The following is a 20,992-nucleotide window of genomic DNA, read 5'->3' as shown; positions in this document are numbered from 1 at the left end:
CGCCCACGCAGAAACGCGCCAGTCTGCGGCTGCACAGCCCCTGGGGGCAGAGCCGGGAGCGAGGGATTGCTGTGGGGTTTGGGCCTCAGCTGTAGCCTGGCTCCCACCTGCGTTTGCCATCTGGGCTCTTCCCTCCTCTGACCCGCCTAGCTCCCCTGGGGGCCTCAAGACACCTCAGGTTTCTTCTGGCTCAGCTCAGCCTGCTTCCACACCCTGCAGGGACCGTGGTCACTGCGATGGCCATAAGACCCTGCCCATTTGCTCACTAGGACCTGGGGACAACCACCAAGTCAGAGCCATGGACTTCTGGCTCCTGGCGAGGCGTTGGAGGCGATGCCATTTCCGAGATCACCCCGAACCATTAACGCAAACTGTCCAGCCTCCCACCTCCCTCTAAATGCCTCCCAGCTGTCTCCTGGAAATTTCCTGCACCAGGGGTGAGTGACATATATATATATATATATATATTTTTTTTTTTTTTGCACAGAGGCCAATTTAAGAACCACAAAGATGTTTATGAGCAGCGTTTACTTAATTTCCTTCGAGGCGAAGAGAGCTTTGGCGAGGCGCATGGTGGGGGCATTCTTACAACGTAGAGACCTACGAGAAAGGTCAGCAAGGAAACAGGTCCTAGCCTGGGCTTTTGCGATCATCTCTCCTGAGACGTAAGACGCGGTGGTGTCAGCAGCCGGGGCCAACGGGCACCGTTTGCTCACTGCCACCAACGCCTATCTGGAATCCACTAGCATGTTCGGTGGAGCCTCAGTGCGGACCCAATATCCTAGGACGTTCACACCAATTTGGTAGAATACGGCTTCTCTCCCCTTTCAAACGACTGCTTTTTGTGACACCCTTCCTCTGCCTCCCTCAAGGACAAGAATTTTGGAAGCGAGACAGCTGAGACTCATTCTGATTTTTAGCGGCTCCATGCCCACCCGCCTGGAAGGTGGCGCGGCGCCTGGAACGTGGCGCAGCACAATGGCCTGCTGGACTCCAGTCCTTATCCCTGTTCTGTCCCCGACCACGCCTCCTTGGGCCATTCATGTCGCCTTTCTGAGCCTCAGTTTTCCCGGCTGTGAGACAGAGACAACCATATGCACTTCATGTAATTTTGGTGACGACCGTGTTAGGGTAATTTATGTCATCTAATTGCTGGTGTCCGTATCCTCAGTCCTTGGCCCTCCACTTAGCGCATGAGAAGTGGTCAGCCAGCGTTTGTTGAATGACTTAATGAGTGTGCGTAAAGTTCCTACGCGTGCCTGGCACAGTAAGCGCTCCGTACATGTCAGCTGGTCTTACTGCACTGTGTTCTCCCAGCTTGGACCACTCTTCTCTTTTCCCTAGAGGCCGGTCTTTGTCCTCAGCCCGCTGCCTGACCCCCTCTTCACATCCCTGGGCCTCCAAGTCCCTGCTGTCTCCACACTGATGACTGTACACCTTCCTGGAATTCCTGGGAGAGTATGGAGTCACCCTTTCGTCAGGCCCATCTGCACCCCACTTCCTACCCTCTCAAGTTTTGAGGCCCATGGAGCCCGGCCACGTCCATGAGGAATGGTTGAGTCCCTTGGCCGGGCTCTCGGGACACAGGCGGACTGACCCCTGGTCCTGCTGCAGCCCTGGCCGTAGGGGCCTCCTGGGGCTGGGTGGGCTCAGGATTCCTGGGCTAACTCCAGGGTTCCAAGGGCAGCTCTGCGGCTGCCCTCCAGATACCCCGAGGCCTGAGAACATTGCTCTGGGTTCAGGTCTGAGTGTGGTCCCCCTGCTGCCCGGCTGTCCAGGAGGGACTCTGGCAACAGAGGACATGTACCAAATTGAGATGGGTGCCTGTGGTCAGGCGGGCCCATGGGACTCAGATCCGGGGAAAGGCAAGGCCTGCCAGGGCTGGACGGGCTGACAGAGAGAATCAGACTGGAGGCCGTGGAGCTGGTGGCCTGGACACAGACTGGGGCATGGAATTTACTTTCCCTAAATTAAAAAAAAAAAAAAAACAGTTGCCCATCTTAAAGAATTGGGGCGATGACATGACATTTTCGGCTTCTCTTGAAAAAAAAAAAAAAAAAGAACAGGCATTCTGGAAATACCGGAGCCCAGTAGGGGGCGCCCCACCCTAGCCGCCCCGCAGCACCCATTTCGCCGCCTTTCCTGAGGCCTCTGGGTTTGAGACGCGGTGAGAATGAGCTTTGCGCGTGCCCAGCACCGTGCGTGCTGGCTCACAGGAGTGCTCACGGAGGAGGGTCCTGGCCACCGTCCCCCACAGTGCTCTTTGCAGCGGGGGTCATCAGAACTGGTCTAAAACGAGTGAAACTCATTCCAGCTGGCGCGCGGGCCTCCCGGTCCTGACGGCTAAGGCGGGCCTCGTGCGCAATGATTCCCCGGTGTGAGTGCACTGGGTCCTCCCCTGGGAGGCGGGCGCCAGGTTTCCGGGGACGCATTTTACAGCTGGGAGACGGGAACTCAGAGTGCCCGTCGGCGGAGCACACGGGGCAGGGCCAGGCCCCACGGTCTGTGCTCTGCCTCCCCGGCCCCCGTGTCCTCTCATGGGAGTCTCCTGCGGCCCGAGCAAGCGGCTGCGATGCGCCTGGCACGTCCGCCCGCCGTTGCTTTACCTCTGCAGCAGCCCTGGGACGTGGGCGATTTTATTGCCATTTTACAGAGGGGGAAACTGAGGTTCAACGGGGCTAGCTCAGGCTCACACAGCTAAGTGATCCAACCCAAAGCCTGGGTCTTTCCTTGATCCCCCCTCCCTGGGTTGCTGGTCTTTCTTTTTCTTCTTTCTAATTCTGCTAGGTTCAGGCTGCCGTCACTAAAATGAGTTTGTGTTCCCTGCACATACAGGAAAGGACCAAGGAAGCTTGGGGAAGGTTCACACGCCCTGGCTGCAGTCGGTTTGTAGGTGGCCGTCAGATCCCCTCTGGCTTGCAGAGAGCCTCCCCTCCCCACCCCCCCCCGCCACCACAGCTCTGAGCCCTGCAGTGACAGCTGTCAGAGGTGGCCTTCTCCCTCCCTGGCCCACGTGCCCTTGACCGCAGATGCCACGCCACCCCCAGAGACACCAGCCTCCTAACAAGGAAGGACACTGGCACCGTGCGGGCCTGGAGCCAATTTGGATGTGACTCCAGCCTTGCTGGCCTGTCCCAGGGAAGCAATTAGGCAGCTCAGAGCTGGTGGGCTGACAGGACAGGTGGGCCCAGAGGCCTTGTCAGGATGGCATGCCCATTCCTCTCCCTGCCTCAGGGCCCTGTGGCAATGGGCTCAGCCCCTCTGTCTGCACCTGGGACCTGGGGCAGCAGCAGAATGAGCACCCTGGGGTTGGCATTTCCTTGCCAACCAGCCGGGGCCCTTCCGCCTTCTGCAGATGCTACACACCGACTCGGGTTCTTTCTGAGCAAAGGGGATGCGCACATAGAGACAGGTCCAGACTCCACCTGGACTTACACCTGGCTCACCTCACTGCATAAAGCACACAGAAACCCCCCATGAGCCCCAGGGACTTTGCATGCCTACGTGACATCAGAGATGTGGCATGCTTAGCGAGATCCGAAGAACCGCTGACTTAGAACCTCCAAGCACAGAATAAAGCGGGCCGAGGAAGGCGCCCATCCCAAAGGCTCTCAGAGGGTGCTCCACGGAACTAGATAAAAAGGCATAGCTCTGAGGTCAGTCAAGTTTGGGAAGCATGGGGTGGAAAAGAGCGAAACGTCTTTCTTCACTGCAGGACTTGTCAGAGCCTTGAAAAGCTACTGCGATGTGTCGCTCTCTAAGGGTCGGACACACTACACGTTGTTTCCAAAACTTGTTGACTCGGGGATTTTTTTTTTTTTTCCCAGCTGAATCTGGTGGTCTGCGGCCGCCTGGGAACACTAGCCCGAGAGTCAAGAGCCCCGGGGTGAGCACCAGCTTGGCCGCCAATGCCCTGTGCGGCTGCGGGCGAGCATCTCCCCGCAACATGCGGGGAATGGGGGAGAGGCCAGGAGCGCCCTCTCAGCACTAAAGCTCTTGCTTCCTCTGTCCTATGCCTGGGCTGGCCCTGGCAGCTCGGGCGAGCTGCCGAACTTACCTGGGCCTCAGCCTTTGCATCTGGACCAGGGGCCCTGCTCTGCCTGTCTCCCGGGGCTCCCGAGACGCTAACATTCATTGCTACCTGAGCTAAGCCTTCTATATGCAGTAACTCATTTCATCCTCCCAGCCACACTCTAACAGTCTCTTACTGTCCCTAGTGTACAGGCGAGGAAACTGAGGCTCGGCCAGGTTAAGCGACTTGCCTAAGGTTACCAGGTAGCAAATCTCATGAGTGAGGTTCGAACCCAGAGAGTCTGTGCAGGATCTACGCTCTTAACCTTGACCTTAGTCTGCCTGTGAAGAAGCATTATAAACTGTAGAGAGTGGTGACTTGGGAGGGGCATTGCTCAACCAAGTCTCATTGTGGGTCATCCAGGGGACGTGCATGGCCTCCTGGGTCTCTGGACCTTGACCTGCAGGCTTTCAGAAGGTGGGGGCGGGGGGGGGGGCTGTGAGCAGCCCCTGCTTTCCTGTTCTGTCAGGATTGAGAAGGGAGGGGGCCTGAACTCCCTCTCTCTGATGGGGAGAAGGGGTAAGCGGGGAAGTCTGGGGGTGCCCATGCAGAGTGACTTTTCTATAATGTAGGGGGGTGTGCAGGAGGCAGCCTAAGGGAGCCCCTGCCTCCTCTCATCCTGGAGGCTCTTGAGGGCGGGGGGTGGGGTGGGGTGCTGAGAGATGACCTAACGCATGGACTTCACACTGCTTGACACTGCAGACCCTTTGTTCAAATGAAATCACAGCTTTGGGCCGAAGGGCAGCAGTTGTGATGGGGGAGGTGGCCTGGGGACTCGTAAGACTCCACAGGCCACAGGTGGGTTAACCAATGCTCCGATCTGCTTTAGAGGGAGCCTGAGGCCCAGCAAGGGAGACCGATGTGTCTGTGGTCACTCAGTGAGACTTTGGCCCAGCTGGGCACTGGGAGATGAGCCAGGATTCACTGTGCTGAAGGCGGTGGGCTTCTGGGGTGGTGAGGGCTGTGCCCCTCCAGAGTCTAGAAGCAAGGTCTGCACAGAGGCCTGCTGTGCCCCTCGGCATCAGCTCCCCGCTAATGCCCGCCCCCCTCAGATCATGACTTGGGCAGACTTGCTCCCGATTAAGGGTGCATCACCTGGTGTCCATGGGCCACCACAGGCCCCAGGCCAACGCCAGCAAGCTCCCTAGTGCTCAGCAGAAATCTCGGCCAGCCACAGATCAGGCGAAGTCTGAGATGGTGGACATCACATCCAGAACTTGGGCTTCCCCCTTTTCGACTCCTGCCCCTGCTACTTCCCAGCTATGACCTCGAAGAAAACTGGGGAACCTCTCTGTGACTCTAACAGGGGTACCACTGCAGGTTTCCAGGGAGCAGCAGATGCTTATACCATGTCGGTCCCCTTTATTCTGCTCAAGGGGCCCAGCGAGGCCCCTGGCTGCTGGCTGCCTTGGGGGCAGCCCGGGGTCTGGCTCGGTGTGGTTCCTCCCTCACTGGGGGACCCTGGAGCTGCCCTAGGAGAGTGGCCTCCACCTACCTTATGGAGGCGCCTTGGGAAGCTTCCCAATGGCGCGTCTGTGCCAAAACCCGCAGGCGGGATGCCACCCTCAGCCTTGCAGAAACTCTTGCAACTGAGCTCGCTCAACAGACACTCAGCTCCCAGGGCCTCACCTCAGACCTTCTGACTCGGTAGGCAGGAGAGGGAGCCTGGGAATCTGTATCACTAAAACTCAAGGCTTGGTCAAGAACTAAGCAATGCGTGGTTCTCAAACCTCTTTCGCTTCCTTTCCCTCTGGCTCACTCTTTCCCATTCTATCGTGGGACCCTTCTGATGGACTCTTGCATGAAGGTCCAGTGTGCAACAGATAAGAGAAGAGCTTCCGGCCGAAGGTGAGACTGGAGTCCGGCCTCTTAATTTTTTCACCAGCTATGGCAGTCTCTTAAGGCAGCGGTCCCCATCCTTTTTGGTACCAGGGACCGGTGCTCCTAAGAGACTAAAGCCTGAAGATCTGAGGGGGAGCCGAGGCAGTGATGTTGGTGCTGGGGAGCGGCTGCAGATACAGATGGAGCTTCTCTGGCTCGCCCGCTGCTCACTTCCTGCTGTGCGGCCCGGTTCCTAGCAGGCTACAGCCAGTACCAGTCAGTGACCTGGGGGGTGGGAATCCCTGTCTTAAGGAACCTCTGAGGAACCCCAAGGGTTCCACGGAACACAGTTTGCAAACTTCTGCTTATTCCATTTCGTCCTCTCTGGGGTGGAGAGGCCGAGCCCCAAAGAGCTAGCCTGCACCGGCCTTGGCTGGGGAGGCTTTCTCAAGTTCTCTAAAGCTTCCTGTTGACCAGCTGTCCCTGGGGGAGAGCGTGGGGGCCTGTGGCTGATAGAGACTGCGTAGCACAGTGACTGAGAATGAACTTGGGAGCCGAATCCCAGTTCAGCCTCTTCCTGATTGTGTGACTCTGGGCCAGGACTTCACCTCTCTGTGCCTTGGTTTATCCATCTATACACGGGGATGACAACAGTAGTCATCTTGGACGGTTGTTGGAAGGATTATATGAGTGAATCTCTGCAGACGTTGAGGCATGTCTTGTTGCCAGACCAGGCCAGCTCTGGGCTCCGACACACGTCTCCTTATAAATGTGCCAACCCAGGGTGATCCCTGGGGGCTTCTGTCTCAAGAACCCAGCCCTGGGCAGCCTAACTGTTTTTCTTGGTCTAAATTTGCCTGTGCTAGGCACAGCAGAGAGTATGTTTCCACTGGACTTGAGAAAGACAGAAAGCTGTGAGAAATGGTAGACTCGAGGGGCGAATGCCTCAAACCCTCCCTGTTCTAAGGCGGAGAAGCCTGGTTTTCTCCCAAAGCAGCAACGGAACCGAAGCTGGACACAGCTGGAGGGACACCAAGTTCAACGGCTGCCGTCACCCCGATGTCAGGCTGATGTCAGCTTTATGCCCCGATGGCCCCCCTGGGAACAAATTTCGATCTTTTCCCCTTCCGGCTAAAGATGTTTGTCGAGTTGCTTACACTTTTCCTCTCCCTCTGGTTGAACTTAAATCCACTCAAATGACGGAACACAAACTGGGTGGCCCAGGCCTTTCCAGACTCCGAAAGACATTCATTCAGCTTTCATGTCTGAGCCTATGAGGAGGAGGTGGCGGGGGGGGGGGGCGATGGTTGTTATTACTGATTTCAAAGATGAGGACACTGAGGCTCACGGGATAAACCACTTGCTTAAAGCAGGCTGTAGAGCCAGAGCCGGAGTGATGATCTGGGCCTGGCCCGGCTTGCCAGGGGCTGCACGGTCCTCCAGACAGCGCGACATGCAATTTTCTAGCTTCTGTTATTTTGGTGCAAGTAACAGCTACTTACTGGTAACCCATTAAGAAAGCAATCAGAGATTTCTGAAACTTGAAACTCAGAAACACAAACGAGCGGTCAGCCAGTGTTTTCCGGGGACCGATTCAGAAACGTGGCTGCTGCACAGGGCCTGGCCATGACATGCTAGGCGATCGAGGTCCTGCCACTTCGGGAGGAACAGGTCAAGGCTTTCAGCTGCTGCTACTCTCGCACCTAAAGATCAGTCCTCCTGGGATCTTTCTCTCGCGGCTCCGGTTTGTTGGGGAGCGTGAGCATGGCTTCCTAGAGTACAGGGTTCCACATTTGCATATTTTTCAGTAACTGGGCCTTACGGCTCCAGGCGGTGGTGGCTTATGTTTGAATTATCCACGCCTCATCTGCCTCCACGTTTTGTACCTCGATTTGCCTGTATAGCGACACTTCATTGGTGATGTGCTTATGACTTTGGTATCTAAACAACTTCTAACGTGCGGTCAAGATCAAACTCACGTTATTTTTAAGTTTCTAGGGTATTCTCTTATCACATAAAATTACAAAACTACTCTTCTATAAAATGAAATTAATGATATGCATCCTCTTGGTTATTGCCACCGGATTCTTTTCCACCAGGAAGTGGGAACAGGTGGTGGGGGGGTGGGGGGGGGAAGGGAGAGGGCCACAGCACGCTTTGTCCCACCGAGGGGTGTAGAGTTAAAAAGGTTCGAGCTGTTTGTTTAAAGCAGATGGGCTGGGGATGAGATGTTTGTGAAAATGCAGGTTTGGGGTCCGAGGGACCGTACGTATTTTTAAACTCGTATCGTCGAAGGGCCATAGGTGGCACCCCACTGCACCTGGAGTCCCTGGAGCTCGACAGCAGCTGTCTAGCATGCTGGGGCTCTGGTGTGGGGCGGCTCCTGGGTCCTGGGCTCATCCTGTGGCAGGAGGGAAGCTGGTGTTGGGGCGGAGCTATCCCTCAGGATGTGGCGGCTCTGGTTCAGCAGGGGTGGGGTGCACGGTATAGCAAGTAACGGCCGTGCTCGGGTCGGAGAGCCCGTGCCAGGTTGACAGCCCGTGATCTGCTCTGCCCTCCCCGCCACCTCCTCTCTGGGGTGGGATTTCTGGGTCTAGGGATAAAAGGCTGACGGGAATAGACTCAGTCACAAAAGCAAGGATGTGCTAGGCTGTGCCGAAGGGAGGACTAGGTCAGGTTCAAGTCAGGCCCCAGCACACGAGACGCCCACCTGCTTGGCCCCCGCCCCTCGCTGCCCGGATGATGCTGCGCTTCAGGGCACCAGAACCCCCAGGTCTGGAGCCCGGCTCTGCTGATTATGAGGCTCCTAGACCTTGGACGACGTACTTAGCCTCAGTTTTCCCGATAACGTAGGCTGTGGGAGGGGTAACCGAGTTAATACATGTCAAGTGCACAGCATGGACTCTGGTCGACGGGAAGCGTTTAATAGGTGTTAATTATTATTATTACTATTATTAGGTTGCGCCTGTTGGAGCCTGACAGCCCGGTGGGAGAGCGTGTGGAAGGGCCGCTGAGTACGGCCGCGTGGGCTGTGCACTGCGCCACTCGGAGCGCCCACGCGGAGCGCCTTTCGGGGTAACGCAGGACACAGCCTGAGCAGCTGCACACTGGTCCCGGACTCCCGGGCACCCCTCCTCCAGTTCCTAGCAGGTGCCACTTGAAGCTGGACCACTGGGGCAAGGTCTTAGAGAAGATTAACAAAGGAGGCAGCGTGGCTTTCGAGTAGAGTGACAAAGGTCTGAATAAAGTGTGGCCTGGCCCCTGAGAAGATCACGGGATTATAGGGGCGAGAGCTAGGATCTTGGACAAGTCACTCCTATCTGGAACAAAGATTCCCCACCTGCCCACTGTGAGCGGTTGGGGTAGTTTGGGAATGGCAAATAGGCTTTCTCCTTGTCTGCCAACTCTGACTGACTGGCAGTGGCTGTCTGAGGCTTTGTAATGTCAAGAACTCAGAGGCCACTCTGGGCTGGGCGAGCAGCATTCTTTAATTGATTGGTGATGTCTACATGAGGCCAGGGAGAGGGGGGAAGTGGCATGTGTGGGCCACTTACTTGCCCAGTGGTCATTAAGTCCGGCTGCACCTTGGGATCACCAGAGTAGTTTTAATGACACTCTGGTTCAGAGGCATGGCCGGGCATCTGACCATTTTTTGAAAGCTCTGCAGGGGACTCCACTGTGCGGCCAGGTTGAGAACTGCTGGGGTAGACACCTCTAAGTTCCTCGCAGTCCTGAGCTCTGTAACTTCTCGGCATGGTCTTTGTAGGACACGGCTCTGAGCCTTCTTCCAGCAGAAATGACAGGGGAGTTAAAAGACCCGTCTTCCGTCAGTCTCATTGCTGGAGAGGCTTTGTTTCTCGGTCAGGAGACAGAGGCTGAGGGCACTGGCTGTGATGAAGGGCTGGGGCATCCAGCGGCCTCTTCTTGGGCCTGAGCTTTGTGTCTGGGGGACGGTGTCAGGGGGCTCAGAAAAGCCTGGCTCACTCTGGCTTCACCAGGGAAGCCCTGCGCCTCCCTCGACTTCTCCCTGAAGCTCCTTTCAGTCCCCAGGGAAGCTGGGGCGCTGCAGAGGCCCACTGAGGTCTGCAGGAAGTAACGCGCCCCAAACTCACTGGAGGCCCCACTGCAGGGCCTTGGGAGGGGCGCTGGGGGGAGAAGGAAGCCGGTGAAAGCTGACTGGGGTGCTGAGCCGGAGAACACGAGGCCGGGGTGCCCGGCTTGGCGTGGCTGCATGAGGACCACGGGCAGCCGTGGACGCCGGCAGCAAGGGCGGCCGAGCGAGAGGTTTCTGGGAGATCACTCCGGCCTCAGCCCCTCCATGGGCCCAGAATCCAGCCAGCTTTCCTCGGCCCCTCCCACCACCCCCTCAGGACCCAGCCCTGGAATTCCGAGGAGCAGGGCACGGGGGCTTGGCCTCCCACCCGGAGCAAGATAGAAGCAATCAAATAACATAGCATTCGATAATATTTTAAAATAAGCTTTATTTAGGTTTTTTTTTTTTTTTCTTTATAGTTTGTATTTGCATCCATGCCTTCAAGAAACCTTTCCCCCGGGAAAGGTTATTTTCATCTAATGTTACCCATAACTCATTCGCTATTTGACGTAGTTCTCTTAAATAAATCATCCTTAGTAACTCTTAGAATTATCTCCTAATTTACAAAAACTGAAATGAAAAGGAACTACTGAATCATTACCAGAAGTGGGTGGTTGCAATCTTATTTTCTCATAAGTAAAGGGAAAACAATAAAAATCAATCAAGAGAAAAAAAAATTCAAGGGGGAGGGGGAGTGTGTTTTCTAAAATCTCTCTCTGTCAAGAAAGATGCCAGCTCCAGTCTCTTGGATAAACGGCTTAGCCAGAAAGAGCCTTTTGCAGGTGTGTGGCCTGCTCCTTCGCATCCCCCGGCAGGTCAGAAGAAAAGGGAGCAGCCAACTGGGGCTTTTCTGTTCATTTTTGAGACTTTGGATAAAATATCCTATTCGTTGTGATAGAGATGCTTCAGCATTTTAAAATCTTGTTTCTTTTTAAGAGCGGAAAATGTTACTGTTAGCAGACAGCATAACTACGGTGTTTAGGGGGGGGTGTGAACTGAGCTGTATTAGTAGTTAAGGGGGAGCAAAGTGGAGGGGGGGCAGATTCACAGGCCGAAAGAAAAGGAAAAGCTAGTTTGACACTGCGGGAGGCCGCGGCTTTTAGGTCCCGTATTCTCCAACACCCAGCGTTTAACGAACATGGGTCTTTTGCTGGTGAGGCCTCGTTAGGGCCCACACTGATCCTCAAATAGACAGATGCTCCTGCCGGCCCTCTCTCCTGGGGTGAGTGGGTGGAGGACGGGGCCCGAGGGATCCCGAGAGATTCTGCTAAGTGGGTCTGGAGAAACCAACCTGAATGGGGAGGGCAGAGGCTCTGGTGCCTGATGCTGTGTCCCCAACAGCCCTCCCCGTGAGGCGAGAGCCTGGCCCAATGACACCTGCCTGGCCGATGTGCAGAATAAGCCAAGGATGAGAAAGACACAGCTGCAGGGAGGAACACCTGCCACTCGAGGACCCCCGAGGAACCGCTCAGGCTGAGGGTCCCTGGGGTCATGCGGTTGGCTGTCTTCCCTGGTATTCAACTCAAAAGACAGACCCAAGTGAGGTGACCCTTACAAGCAGGCGCTCTGCTCACTGAGGTCGGGTTCTGTATTTCAGATAAACAAATGCTTCTAGAAAGGCCTGGAGAGAGCTATGGGTGGGAAGAAAGGTGGGCGCACCTCCATGCAGGGGCGTAAGAATGGGGGGAAGAGAACGGAAAAAAGCAAGCTTCGACATCCCATGGTCCCTGGGTTCCGGCCACCCTCAACTTGACCTTGCACAGTTTGGCAGCAGCATGAGAGCAGAACAGACAAGTCAACAGAAACACCCGCCTCCCGCCCGCCCCTTGGAAAAATATACACTCCGACATTTATGTAATAATTTAGATAGAATAAGTCTTCTGCATTTGTGCAAATAAATTAAATGGAACAATTTTCTTGTTTTCCATAAAGAAAGAAACGGCAACGCAATTTAAAAACTGGCAGGCCGTTAAAAAGAGCCCGTTCGACTTCAACACACCCGGCCCAGGCCAGGCCCCTTGGCCGGGCTTCCGAGACTTTGCGGAGAGAGGACCTCGCCCTGGCCACGATGGTGGTTTTGTGGTTAAAGTGACTTGGGCATGCCCCGAGAACAGGGTCTGGTCCCACACGTTCACAGCGGGGGGTCGCGGGGGGTCGCACGGGGGGGGGGCGAGGGACATCAAAAACAGACCACATCCTCGGGGAGGGGCTCCAGAAGTAGCAGTTCGGACGAGGGACATTTACAAGCACGGAGTGCACAACAGTTTCGTTATTTACAAATACACAGCAGTCCTTCAAGTTTTCAAGTTTCATCAAAAGGAGGCGGGGGAGGGAAAGGGGTGTGTGTGTGTGTGTGTGTGTGTGTGTGTGTGTGTGTGGGAAAACAACCCAACGAACCGAACGAAAAGAAAAAAAAAACAAAGAAAAGGACATCGAAGGAAAACGAAAACAAAACAAACCTAGGTTTAACAACACAACTGCATCGCTCCGGACGACAGAGAGTTGACAGATTCACACACGTTTGCAGTATGTACATCGATTACAGAGGTGGCGACGCGCGGGGAAGGGGTCACACGTGTGTCTGCGCCCGGCCGCGCCCAGCACCCACGCCCACGCGCGCCCCGCACGCGCTCGCACACTCGCGCACACGCACGTCCACACGCAGACGCGCCTGCGGGGCGGCAGGCCCGGGGAGGCGGGCATCACCAGTCCGCGTCCTCCTCTATGTAATAATCGGGGGCGGTACCATCAAAGAGGCCAGGGTCGAGGGACTTCCGCTGCTTCCCTCTGGCGAACACGCGGGAGATGGAGCCGAATCCCATCTTCTCTTTCTTCTTTTTCCGTTTTTGGTCTTCAAGATCCTCTAGTGACTGAGGAGTCAGGGCCAAGTGGCGGAGGTCGGCGGGGGGGAGAAGAACAAAGCCAAACTGAGCGGGCAGCCGAGGACGGTGCCAGGGAGGGGAGGGGGCCGCGGCGGGGGAGGGACGAGGGCCTAGGAACGCTGGGGTCCGCCCGCCCCACATGGGATGAGGGAGCGTGGGCCAGTCAGGGAACCTCCCGGAGACGACAGAAGGACCCATCCCAGGCTGTCCTGAGGATGTCACGCAAGTGAGTATAAAAATGCCTGTCGCATATAAGCGTTCCGTAACCGTTAGCCACTATCACTTAAACCGGCTGCCCGCAACCTTCAAGGGCCTCTTGAGGGCTTGCAGGAGCGTGTGTAAGCGCTCGGCCACGGCGGGCAACAGGTCCTGTCTGCAGGGGCACTGCAGCAGGTGGACAGGTTCCCTCTGAAAAAGTCCCAGTGGAAAGGGGGGCCTGGGAAAGCCCAGAGAACGAGGAGGAAGCCTGAGCTTTGCCGGCCAAGAGCAAGGACCCTGGACCTGAGGGCCCCGGACAGGAAGCAGGACTGGCCACGGCAGAGCGAGCCGGCTGGGGCTGGCCCTCGTCTTGATTATGGGATAACTGGGGATCGGAGGGCGCTGTCTGCTGGGGAGTTCTCTGCAAACCGTCAAGTGCTTTACACGACATGGGGTGCCATTCTCCGTCAAAAAGGTAGGGGTTCAACAAGACTAATGGTTCCCAAAACATACTTCCTGAATTCAAGACCCACCCCACACCGGGTGGATCAGAATCTCCAGGGTGAAGGGCCCGGGAATCTGCATTTGGAAACTTCCCTGGTGAACCATGACACAGAACCCTGAACAAACGGCTGCATAGACCAGCATGTGGGAACCCCAGGATGAGAAAGCTGATCACAGAGACCCCCTTCGGACCCTCAAATTCACGTTTCCCCCCGTAGCTCCCTTCCTGCAACGAGGGGCCCAGTGAATCCATAGCTTTGGGTCACCAGCCTCGGGCTGCCAGGAGAAGACACTACCAGCGCAGCAGGATGGAGGATGTAATGCGCTTAGTAGGCTGACAGATCTGCAAGAGGGCGTGGAAGGGGCGACTCAGGTGCTGAACTTGGGTTCAGGCACCAACCCGCGTGTGACTCCCGTGGCGCCTTAACTCCTCTCTGCCTTGGGTGCCCAGGTGTGAAGCGGAGAGGCCAAGGGCCCCGGGGGAACACGGGATGAAGCCCTTGTCGGGTGGGGTGACGGGAGGGCCCAAGCACCCGCGAAGGCACACCTACCTGTACAATGGGGTTGTGCAGGTTCTTCTGGACCGGGCCGGGACTGTCGCCCTGCAGCCAAAGGAGAAGAGGAAGATGAAACCGCGGAGGCACGTGACTCAGGAGAGCAGGGGTGACCCCCGGGGCACGGGGCCTTCGGTGAAAGGAAGCCACCCCTTAGGGCCTGCCCTGCCTCCACGGCGGAGCGCCCACCCCCACCCCTGAGGCAGACGCTCCCGGATGGCTCAGTGGGGAGGGCTTGGGGCTCGTCGAGATGCTCTCTGGATCCGGGGTCCTGGCCGGAGAGCCGGGGGCACCCTCCTGCCTGCTCTGGCTTCGTGGCCCCCAATACCCTCTGACCAGTAAATCAGTCACTCAAAGGCTTCTACGTTCTTGTCCCAATTGGTCCATCGTGTTAAAAGTGGAGGTCGGTTATACTTGGTACTTTGCAGTAAGAAATATAGTTTTATAGGAAAAAAGCAACAAAATAAATAATTTTGGGACAGGAGGACTTGGGAGAATATGAGGCCTCTAACTTCCCTCACAAACAACACAATCGCTCTCTTATTTTGTGGAGGGGTAGTAGGACTTATGAGCCCGATTTACAGGCACACAGGCTCCAGATAGTCTCTAACATCACAGACCTAACCAAAAGCAGAGCCATAGCTCAAACCTGGGACAGTTTGTTTCCTCCTGACCCAGCGCTCTCTCTTGTGGGAGGGAGCCTTAACTACATCGCAGAATCAGTCTGCCCTGCCTGGGGTCAAACAGATCATTTAGATCACAGAAAATGTTACTAGGGAGACTCCTGGCGTTTTTTTTTCCAGAATTGCGGGCAAAGTGTCCAGGAAGAAACAAAGTAAATCTCACTTGAGTCAACGTCCTTCGACTTTCTCCAACCTCTCTGTGCTGAGTCCCCTCTGCTCAAAATTAGTGGCCAGAAAACGAGAGGATAGAGGGGTCCTTAGTCCGGACTGGGCTGTTCTTGCTGGTGCCAGGCCAAATGCCTGAGAACAGAGGGTTGGTTACCTGGAGCTATTTCCAGGCTCTTCCTGGCTTACCTGTGTGCACATCTGTTGAGATATGGGATGAAGGCAGTTTCGGTAGGACAGGGATGGAACAAACAGTATTTAGTCTTTAGTCCCATCTCAGGGTTTGCAAACAGAACTCAGTGGCAGGCAGCTAAAATAGGTTTACTCTGCGTAGGGCCATCGTTGCCAAATTTATGGGGAAGAGGAGGCCAGTGCCCACTGAAATGCCTGTACCCAGACAACTGGCTTATCAAAGAACCAGGAAGAAACAGGCAGCAGGGCCCTCTCTAAGGTGAGCTTGGAAAATCAATGTGTCGGACACACTGCCTGTGGTAGTGGGTATGTGCCAAGGCCAGGTTGGGCAAAAGGCTGGGCCTGTGCCCCATGACATGCAAGAGGCCTTTAGAGAACGCTTTCTGCAGAATGGGGTTTCCAGCAGCACCTTAGCTGAGCCTCCCTGGACCTGTCACGAGAAGACCAAAAGAGATGGCCCTCGGGAAGGTGTTCTCTCTTGGGGCGTGCGTGGAGACGAGAGGGGGTGCCTGGCCTGTGCCGTACGGCCGAAGGGCACTGCTGGCTGTAGGTTTACGTTAACAGCGGCCCCTCGGAACCCGAGAGTAGATGTCGGGAGCCCTGCTAGTGGCCTCGGTCCCGTCAGTCAACACTGCCTTTGTCGCCCGAGTTCTCTCCTCGGGACAAGAGAAGAACACGTTGCTTCCTTTTATAAATGCCCCGGTTACAAAAGAATCCCAGCCCCGAGCGGGGGCCCAGGCCTGCAAGCGACCTTCTCCCTGCCCTGGTGTGGGCTGAATACAGCCCCGGCCAGCAACACCGCTGCCCACCTCGCCGGGCTGCGGAAGCTTACGTTTATTCTCAGCCCTTTCTATAAACGCTTTTTATTGTTATTGTAGATTAAAAAAAAAAGTTTGCATTATGATCACTTGTATATACTGATTTTCATAAATCGATTTTCAACCAGTACCATTATGCACTAGCTTATTATTAGTCCTAATGGCTTTTCAAGGTTATTCTCTTGAGTTTTCCAGGTAGATAATTGTCATCGGCAAATAACGGTTATTTTGTCTTTCCTTCCCGCTATATTCACCTCATTTCTTTTTTTATTATCTATCTCACTGGTTAATAAAAGCGATATTAACTGAGTTTTTGAGAAAGCCTCTCCAGGCATGTGAAGACCAATCCTACTGCGTCTGTCTTTGGGACGTGGTCGGGGAACCCTCTGTATCATCGATCCCATGAAGCGACAAACCCGACCCCGGCATCTCATGTTAGAGTCTAGACATGGCGTCCTCCTGTCCTCAGACATGGGACCCACCTTCGCTCCCTCCCTCACTCCTTGGCAGCCTGTCTGTCTGCCCTACTAGTCATGAAGAGTTAGGTGACTCGTGACACGTGCCTCTCAATGGCTGGCGTCCAGTATGCAATCAAAAAACGTTTGATTAGATAAGCAAAGCAAACTTAGAACAAGCTCACGGATGCTTCTCCAGAGGTAATACATGTCAAAGCTCCTGAAAGCTCAAAAAAAAATCCAGCTCATTCCAGGATGAAGGCCTGAGAGCCAGCCCTGGGGCGGAGGATGAAGTGTGCTGGTGAGGTCCCGAGCTCTGGGGGGAAACGTCTGGGAGGAGCCCACGGTTCCAGACACAGCCCACCAGAGGGAGCCCGGGCTGCACAGACCCCACGGCCGTCCCCGGCCCGCCTTCCTCAGGATTTTCCTTGCCCTCCCGGACACAAGAAGCAAATGGGCCTCCTTTCTTTCTCTCCCCACATCCATCTCTTCTTGCAAAAGGAAAGAACAGAACAGGAAATGCCTTCGCCAGAGTGCTCCCTGGGTGGACGAGAGGAAAGAGCGGGTACGTCTTCACCCCTCCACCCGCCCCGGCGGGTTCCGGGCGGGGCCCGGGGCCCAGGGCCCGGGCCCTGCTGCTGCTGGCCTTACGTTGCAGAGGGAGTGCGTCCGGTGGCGGGGGGAGTTGATGTCGCTCGGCGTGGATGACCGGTCGCCTTCCGCAGCTGATGCGTCGGAGATGACGGAGGGCTGCCGGGAGTGGCAGGGGCTCACCCTGACTGCTGGAAAGCAGGGACGGCTGGTAAGTGAGGGCTGGAGAGGACGTCCTCACCTTTACTGCCACGCAGGTAATTCCACCTAATGCCCCCATCACACACACGAGAACGCTGAGGCGTAGAGAGGACACCTGCTCAGCATTCTTGTCCTCCATCCACAGCCCCACGTGTCACCAAAGGGCAGCTGAGGGAAGAACCTCCCAGAGCCTCCGGATCCAGTTAGGCCCCCTCCTAAGCCGGGTGAAGGACAGGAAAAGGCAGGCGTGCCCAGGGGCCTCGGTGACTGTTTTTACAACGCTCCCTCCTCCTAAAGCTGGTACAGCACCAGCTTCCCAGGCCAGAAGCCTAGCGGCCACCACCAGCTTACACCTCCCACCCACCCGCCAGCCGCGCCTCTAAACACAGCCCCGAATCCATCCACTCCTGTCCAGCCTCACCGCTGCTGCTGGCCTGGGAGACACAGGCAACCTCCCAGCGGGCCTCCCTGCCTCCACCTTCCGCACTGGCCACCTGGGGGTAAACACGCAGGCTCCTCCCGGCCTCCGACGCCCAGAGGAAGACGGCCCTGCCCACCCCACCGCCTCAGGCTCGTCCTGATGCGCACTGGCACAGTCCCAGCCTTCGGGTCTCAGCGCATCCCGAGAGAGGGCTTCCCCCAATTACTGGCTCTCCTCACTGCCTTTTTTTTTTCCCCCATCAAAGCACCTGTTTTCTGTTGATTTTCCTCCCTGTGCTAATTACGGTCTGTAATCACTCAGTGTGCCAGCCAGCTTAGTTATGTGTGTGTCGTCTCCACACCTCCAACGTCAGCTCCGCGGGGGCAGGCACGCTTGGTGTCTCATCCGTGTTGAACCCCAGAGCTCACAGTGCCCGGCACATAGTAGGTGCTCAATTGTTAGTCACAGAATAAAAGGCTCAGCTTGGAAGGCACACCCAGAAGCCCACCCAAGTCACCCAGCAGATTGCAGTCCTCTCTGCAGGTGCAGGCACTGGGTGGAGGCAGCAAGCACTTGGCGCAACAAGACTGACTGAAGGCCTACTATGTGTGGGCAGCATGTGAGCAGTAGGGCTGTATTACTGAGAAAGGCAGTGCTTGCTGCCAAGGGCCAGGTGGGCTCAGCAGGGGACGGGCTGTGGAATCAAAACTTGAGTTCCCAGTTTGGTGATGGCAGGACTTTGGGGCTTCAAAGGCCAGCTGTCTTTCCCCATCCTGCACCTGTCACAGAAAGGCAGCCACTCACAGGAGGGACAGAGAATGGAGCCAAGTGGACTGCCGATGTGCAAAGGGGTTTGGGGCTTGTACCGTGGCCAGTGGGTGCATATGCTTCCCAGAGGCTGGGCCCTTATTTTCCCCAGTGTCTGAAGCAAACACCCATGACATTTATTTCTGGCCCTCTCATACATGCTGTGATTGCACAGAACTGTCAATCGAGGACCTCCGCTCTCACCCCTGCCAAAGGATGTGCATGTGACCCAGGCTGGAGAATCAGTGTATCCACTCCCCGGACACTGTGATTGGTCCAGGGGTGGGCATGAGACTCTGGCTGGCCAATCAGAATCCTTCTTTGGGATTTGCTATAGACATAGAGAAAGACATAGTGTCTCCTTCTTGATGCTTTGAGCTGTAAGGGCCTTAAAAGCCTGGAACTAACTGTTGGCGACTATTTTGCTGTCTCATGGGAAAAACAAAACAAAACAAATGAAAGATGAGGAAAACAAAGTAAAGAGGAAGCAGGCAGAGCTGAGAGACACAGAGAGACAATCAGACAGACTCAGGTATCGCCTGAACCTCCGGATCCAGCTATGCCTGAGGTCCATCTCTTAGACTTTTCAGTTCCATGAGCCCACGGCCTCCGCCCCACACCCTGCTAAGGAGCTATATTGCGAATGAAGAGGTTGCCTTGGCCACGGGGTCAGATGCCTCTGAAGCAGCCCCCCGCAGCTGCGGCAGGGCTGGGCCGGGGCAGGACTCACCTTGCCGGTCTGCGGGGTGGGGGGGGTGTGAGTGGTAGAGAGTCTGCTGGCTCTGCCGGATGGCCGCGGTCAGCGGGAGGTCCGCCTGCACCACCCACTCCTGGTTGCCATTGAGCACGGTCTCACCCGGCATGGCGAGTGAATGCCGCTTGGGGACGTCCTTGGTCAGCGTGGCTAAGGACTGCTTGGCCTGGGGAGAGAGCCAGGAGACAGGAGGAGGATGACATATTGGAGGGGACCACGTGGCCTGCTGCTCGGCCATCATCCATCGTGAGAAACCCGTTAATGAACGCCCGGGCCAGGGTGTCTCAGGCTCTGCGCTGATCAATAGGTCAAGGACCTGCCCTGCAAACCTCACCCGAGGGCCCGCTTTGGGGTGACCCCTTACTTCCTGACAACACAAAGAAAACCCAGCAATGTGGAGAGAAAGGGGGGCCAACCACACGCGCATCACCCATTCTTTTGGGTTCTCCAAGGACTAGCTGGAATTTGCGGGAGACTGTAAGAAAACGGTGTTCTGGCTCCCATCACCTTAATTCCTCCCAAATTCAACCTGTGATCTCCCCTTCGCAAGGTGCTATGCAGTGCAGGCTGGGGACAGGGCAAATCCTCCACCTGGCTCTCGGGGCTGATCACGTGATAGAGGATGCGGGGGACGCGAGGACGCCTAGGGACAAGTGTGGGGCTGAAGTAGGGCGGGCAGGAAGGTCGGCTCTTCCCTGCTTCGTCTGGTGACCGACATCTCGCTTAGCTCTGGGTTATCTCCCCCCAGGATATGGGGGGTTTTATCGGAAGTAATTTCAAATTATCTTGGGAGAGAAAAAGGGCACATATTAGATACATATTAATGCACATTCTTTTCATCACGGTCAATTTCTACTTCCTAACGGGCTCTCCAGGCTCACGCCCCGCAGAGAGGGGACAGAAGGGCTGGTCCAGGGGTCTCCCACTGAGATCGTGACTCTGATGCCCTAGAGGCCCACTACACAGATGGCAGAGCCATGTGCGTGCTGGCTTCGCCTCTAACATAAACACGGATACAACGAAAACCTCCTCTCATTTCTCCTGGCTTCGGAAATTTCCAGACCTTGCTCAAGGCCTGAGGTTCTTCCCGGCAGAGCAGTGGTTCTTGAGAAAGAGATTCTAGCCAATGAACGGACGGACAGTCCCTGGCCTAAAGCCTCAGACACCCTCATCACATAGATTAGCTGTGTTATTTTAGATCAGTCTCTGCCTTTTCTGAGCCTCAGTTTTCCCATCTGTACAATGAAAAGCCTAGACCAAGTGATCTCTAGGGTTTTCTCCAGCTTGGATACTCCAAGAGTCTATGAAATCACTTCCTTTCTACTGACAGCTTCTGGGGAAAATAAACCTTTATAGGCAGAAGGTGTTGGCTCCACCCCCGAGCCAGGTAATAATCTCCTTCCTGGCTTAGAAAACCTTTATGTGCTCAGTGCAATAGCCCTGGGTTTCAAGTAGGGAGTGTGGAATTATCCATTCTTGATGGAGGAGAAACCGGAAGCTCAGAGAGGTTGAGCGGCTTCTCCAAGACTGCCCAGCGGGCACAGCATCCATGCTGGGCCCCGAGCCGGGGTGTCTAAGAGCCCGCGCTCCTCTGGGACAAGAAAACCACCAGCCTCAGTGATGCAGATGCTGTGTCCGCAAGGCAGATGATGGGCGCGTCGGCCGCCACGAAATCCCTACCACTGGGCGTGGGGCTGGGCGCATCCGGGGAAGCACTTGGCAAAAACCGGCAGACTAAACGGACGCGGCCTCCGTTACGGCGTCGGGGCCGATGGCCCAGG

At 55.9% G+C, this 20,992-nt stretch overlaps 1 protein-coding gene across 5 annotated transcripts in view; it reads right to left on the bottom strand.

The window, feature by feature from the left end:
- KAZN (kazrin, periplakin interacting protein) overlaps positions 1–20,992 on the bottom strand; it is a 911,581-nt gene that overhangs the window by 26,052 nt on the left and 864,537 nt on the right. For 2 of the 5 annotated variants that reach the window (XM_036228924.1, XM_016128292.2), the window contains 4 exons: positions 19,188–19,377; positions 17,089–17,219; positions 14,122–14,172; positions 12,733–12,856 (listed from right to left, as the gene is read on the bottom strand). In XM_036228924.1, coding sequence (XP_036084817.1) covers positions 12,733–12,856; positions 14,122–14,172; positions 17,089–17,219; positions 19,188–19,377 — 496 coding nt within the window. Of the gene's footprint in view, positions 1–10,349; positions 12,857–14,121; positions 14,173–17,088; positions 17,220–19,187; positions 19,378–20,992 lie in introns of those variants that run through there. The other 3 variants (XM_036228931.1, XM_036228944.1, XM_036228941.1) reach the window with 3 other exon arrangements.

The sequence above is a fragment of the Rousettus aegyptiacus genome, unplaced genomic scaffold (genome assembly GCF_014176215.1).
Source record: "Rousettus aegyptiacus isolate mRouAeg1 unplaced genomic scaffold, mRouAeg1.p scaffold_m13_p_1, whole genome shotgun sequence".
NCBI classification, from domain to species: Eukaryota; Metazoa; Chordata; class Mammalia; order Chiroptera; family Pteropodidae; genus Rousettus; species Rousettus aegyptiacus.
This window is presented reverse-complemented; position numbering and strand designations above follow the sequence as displayed.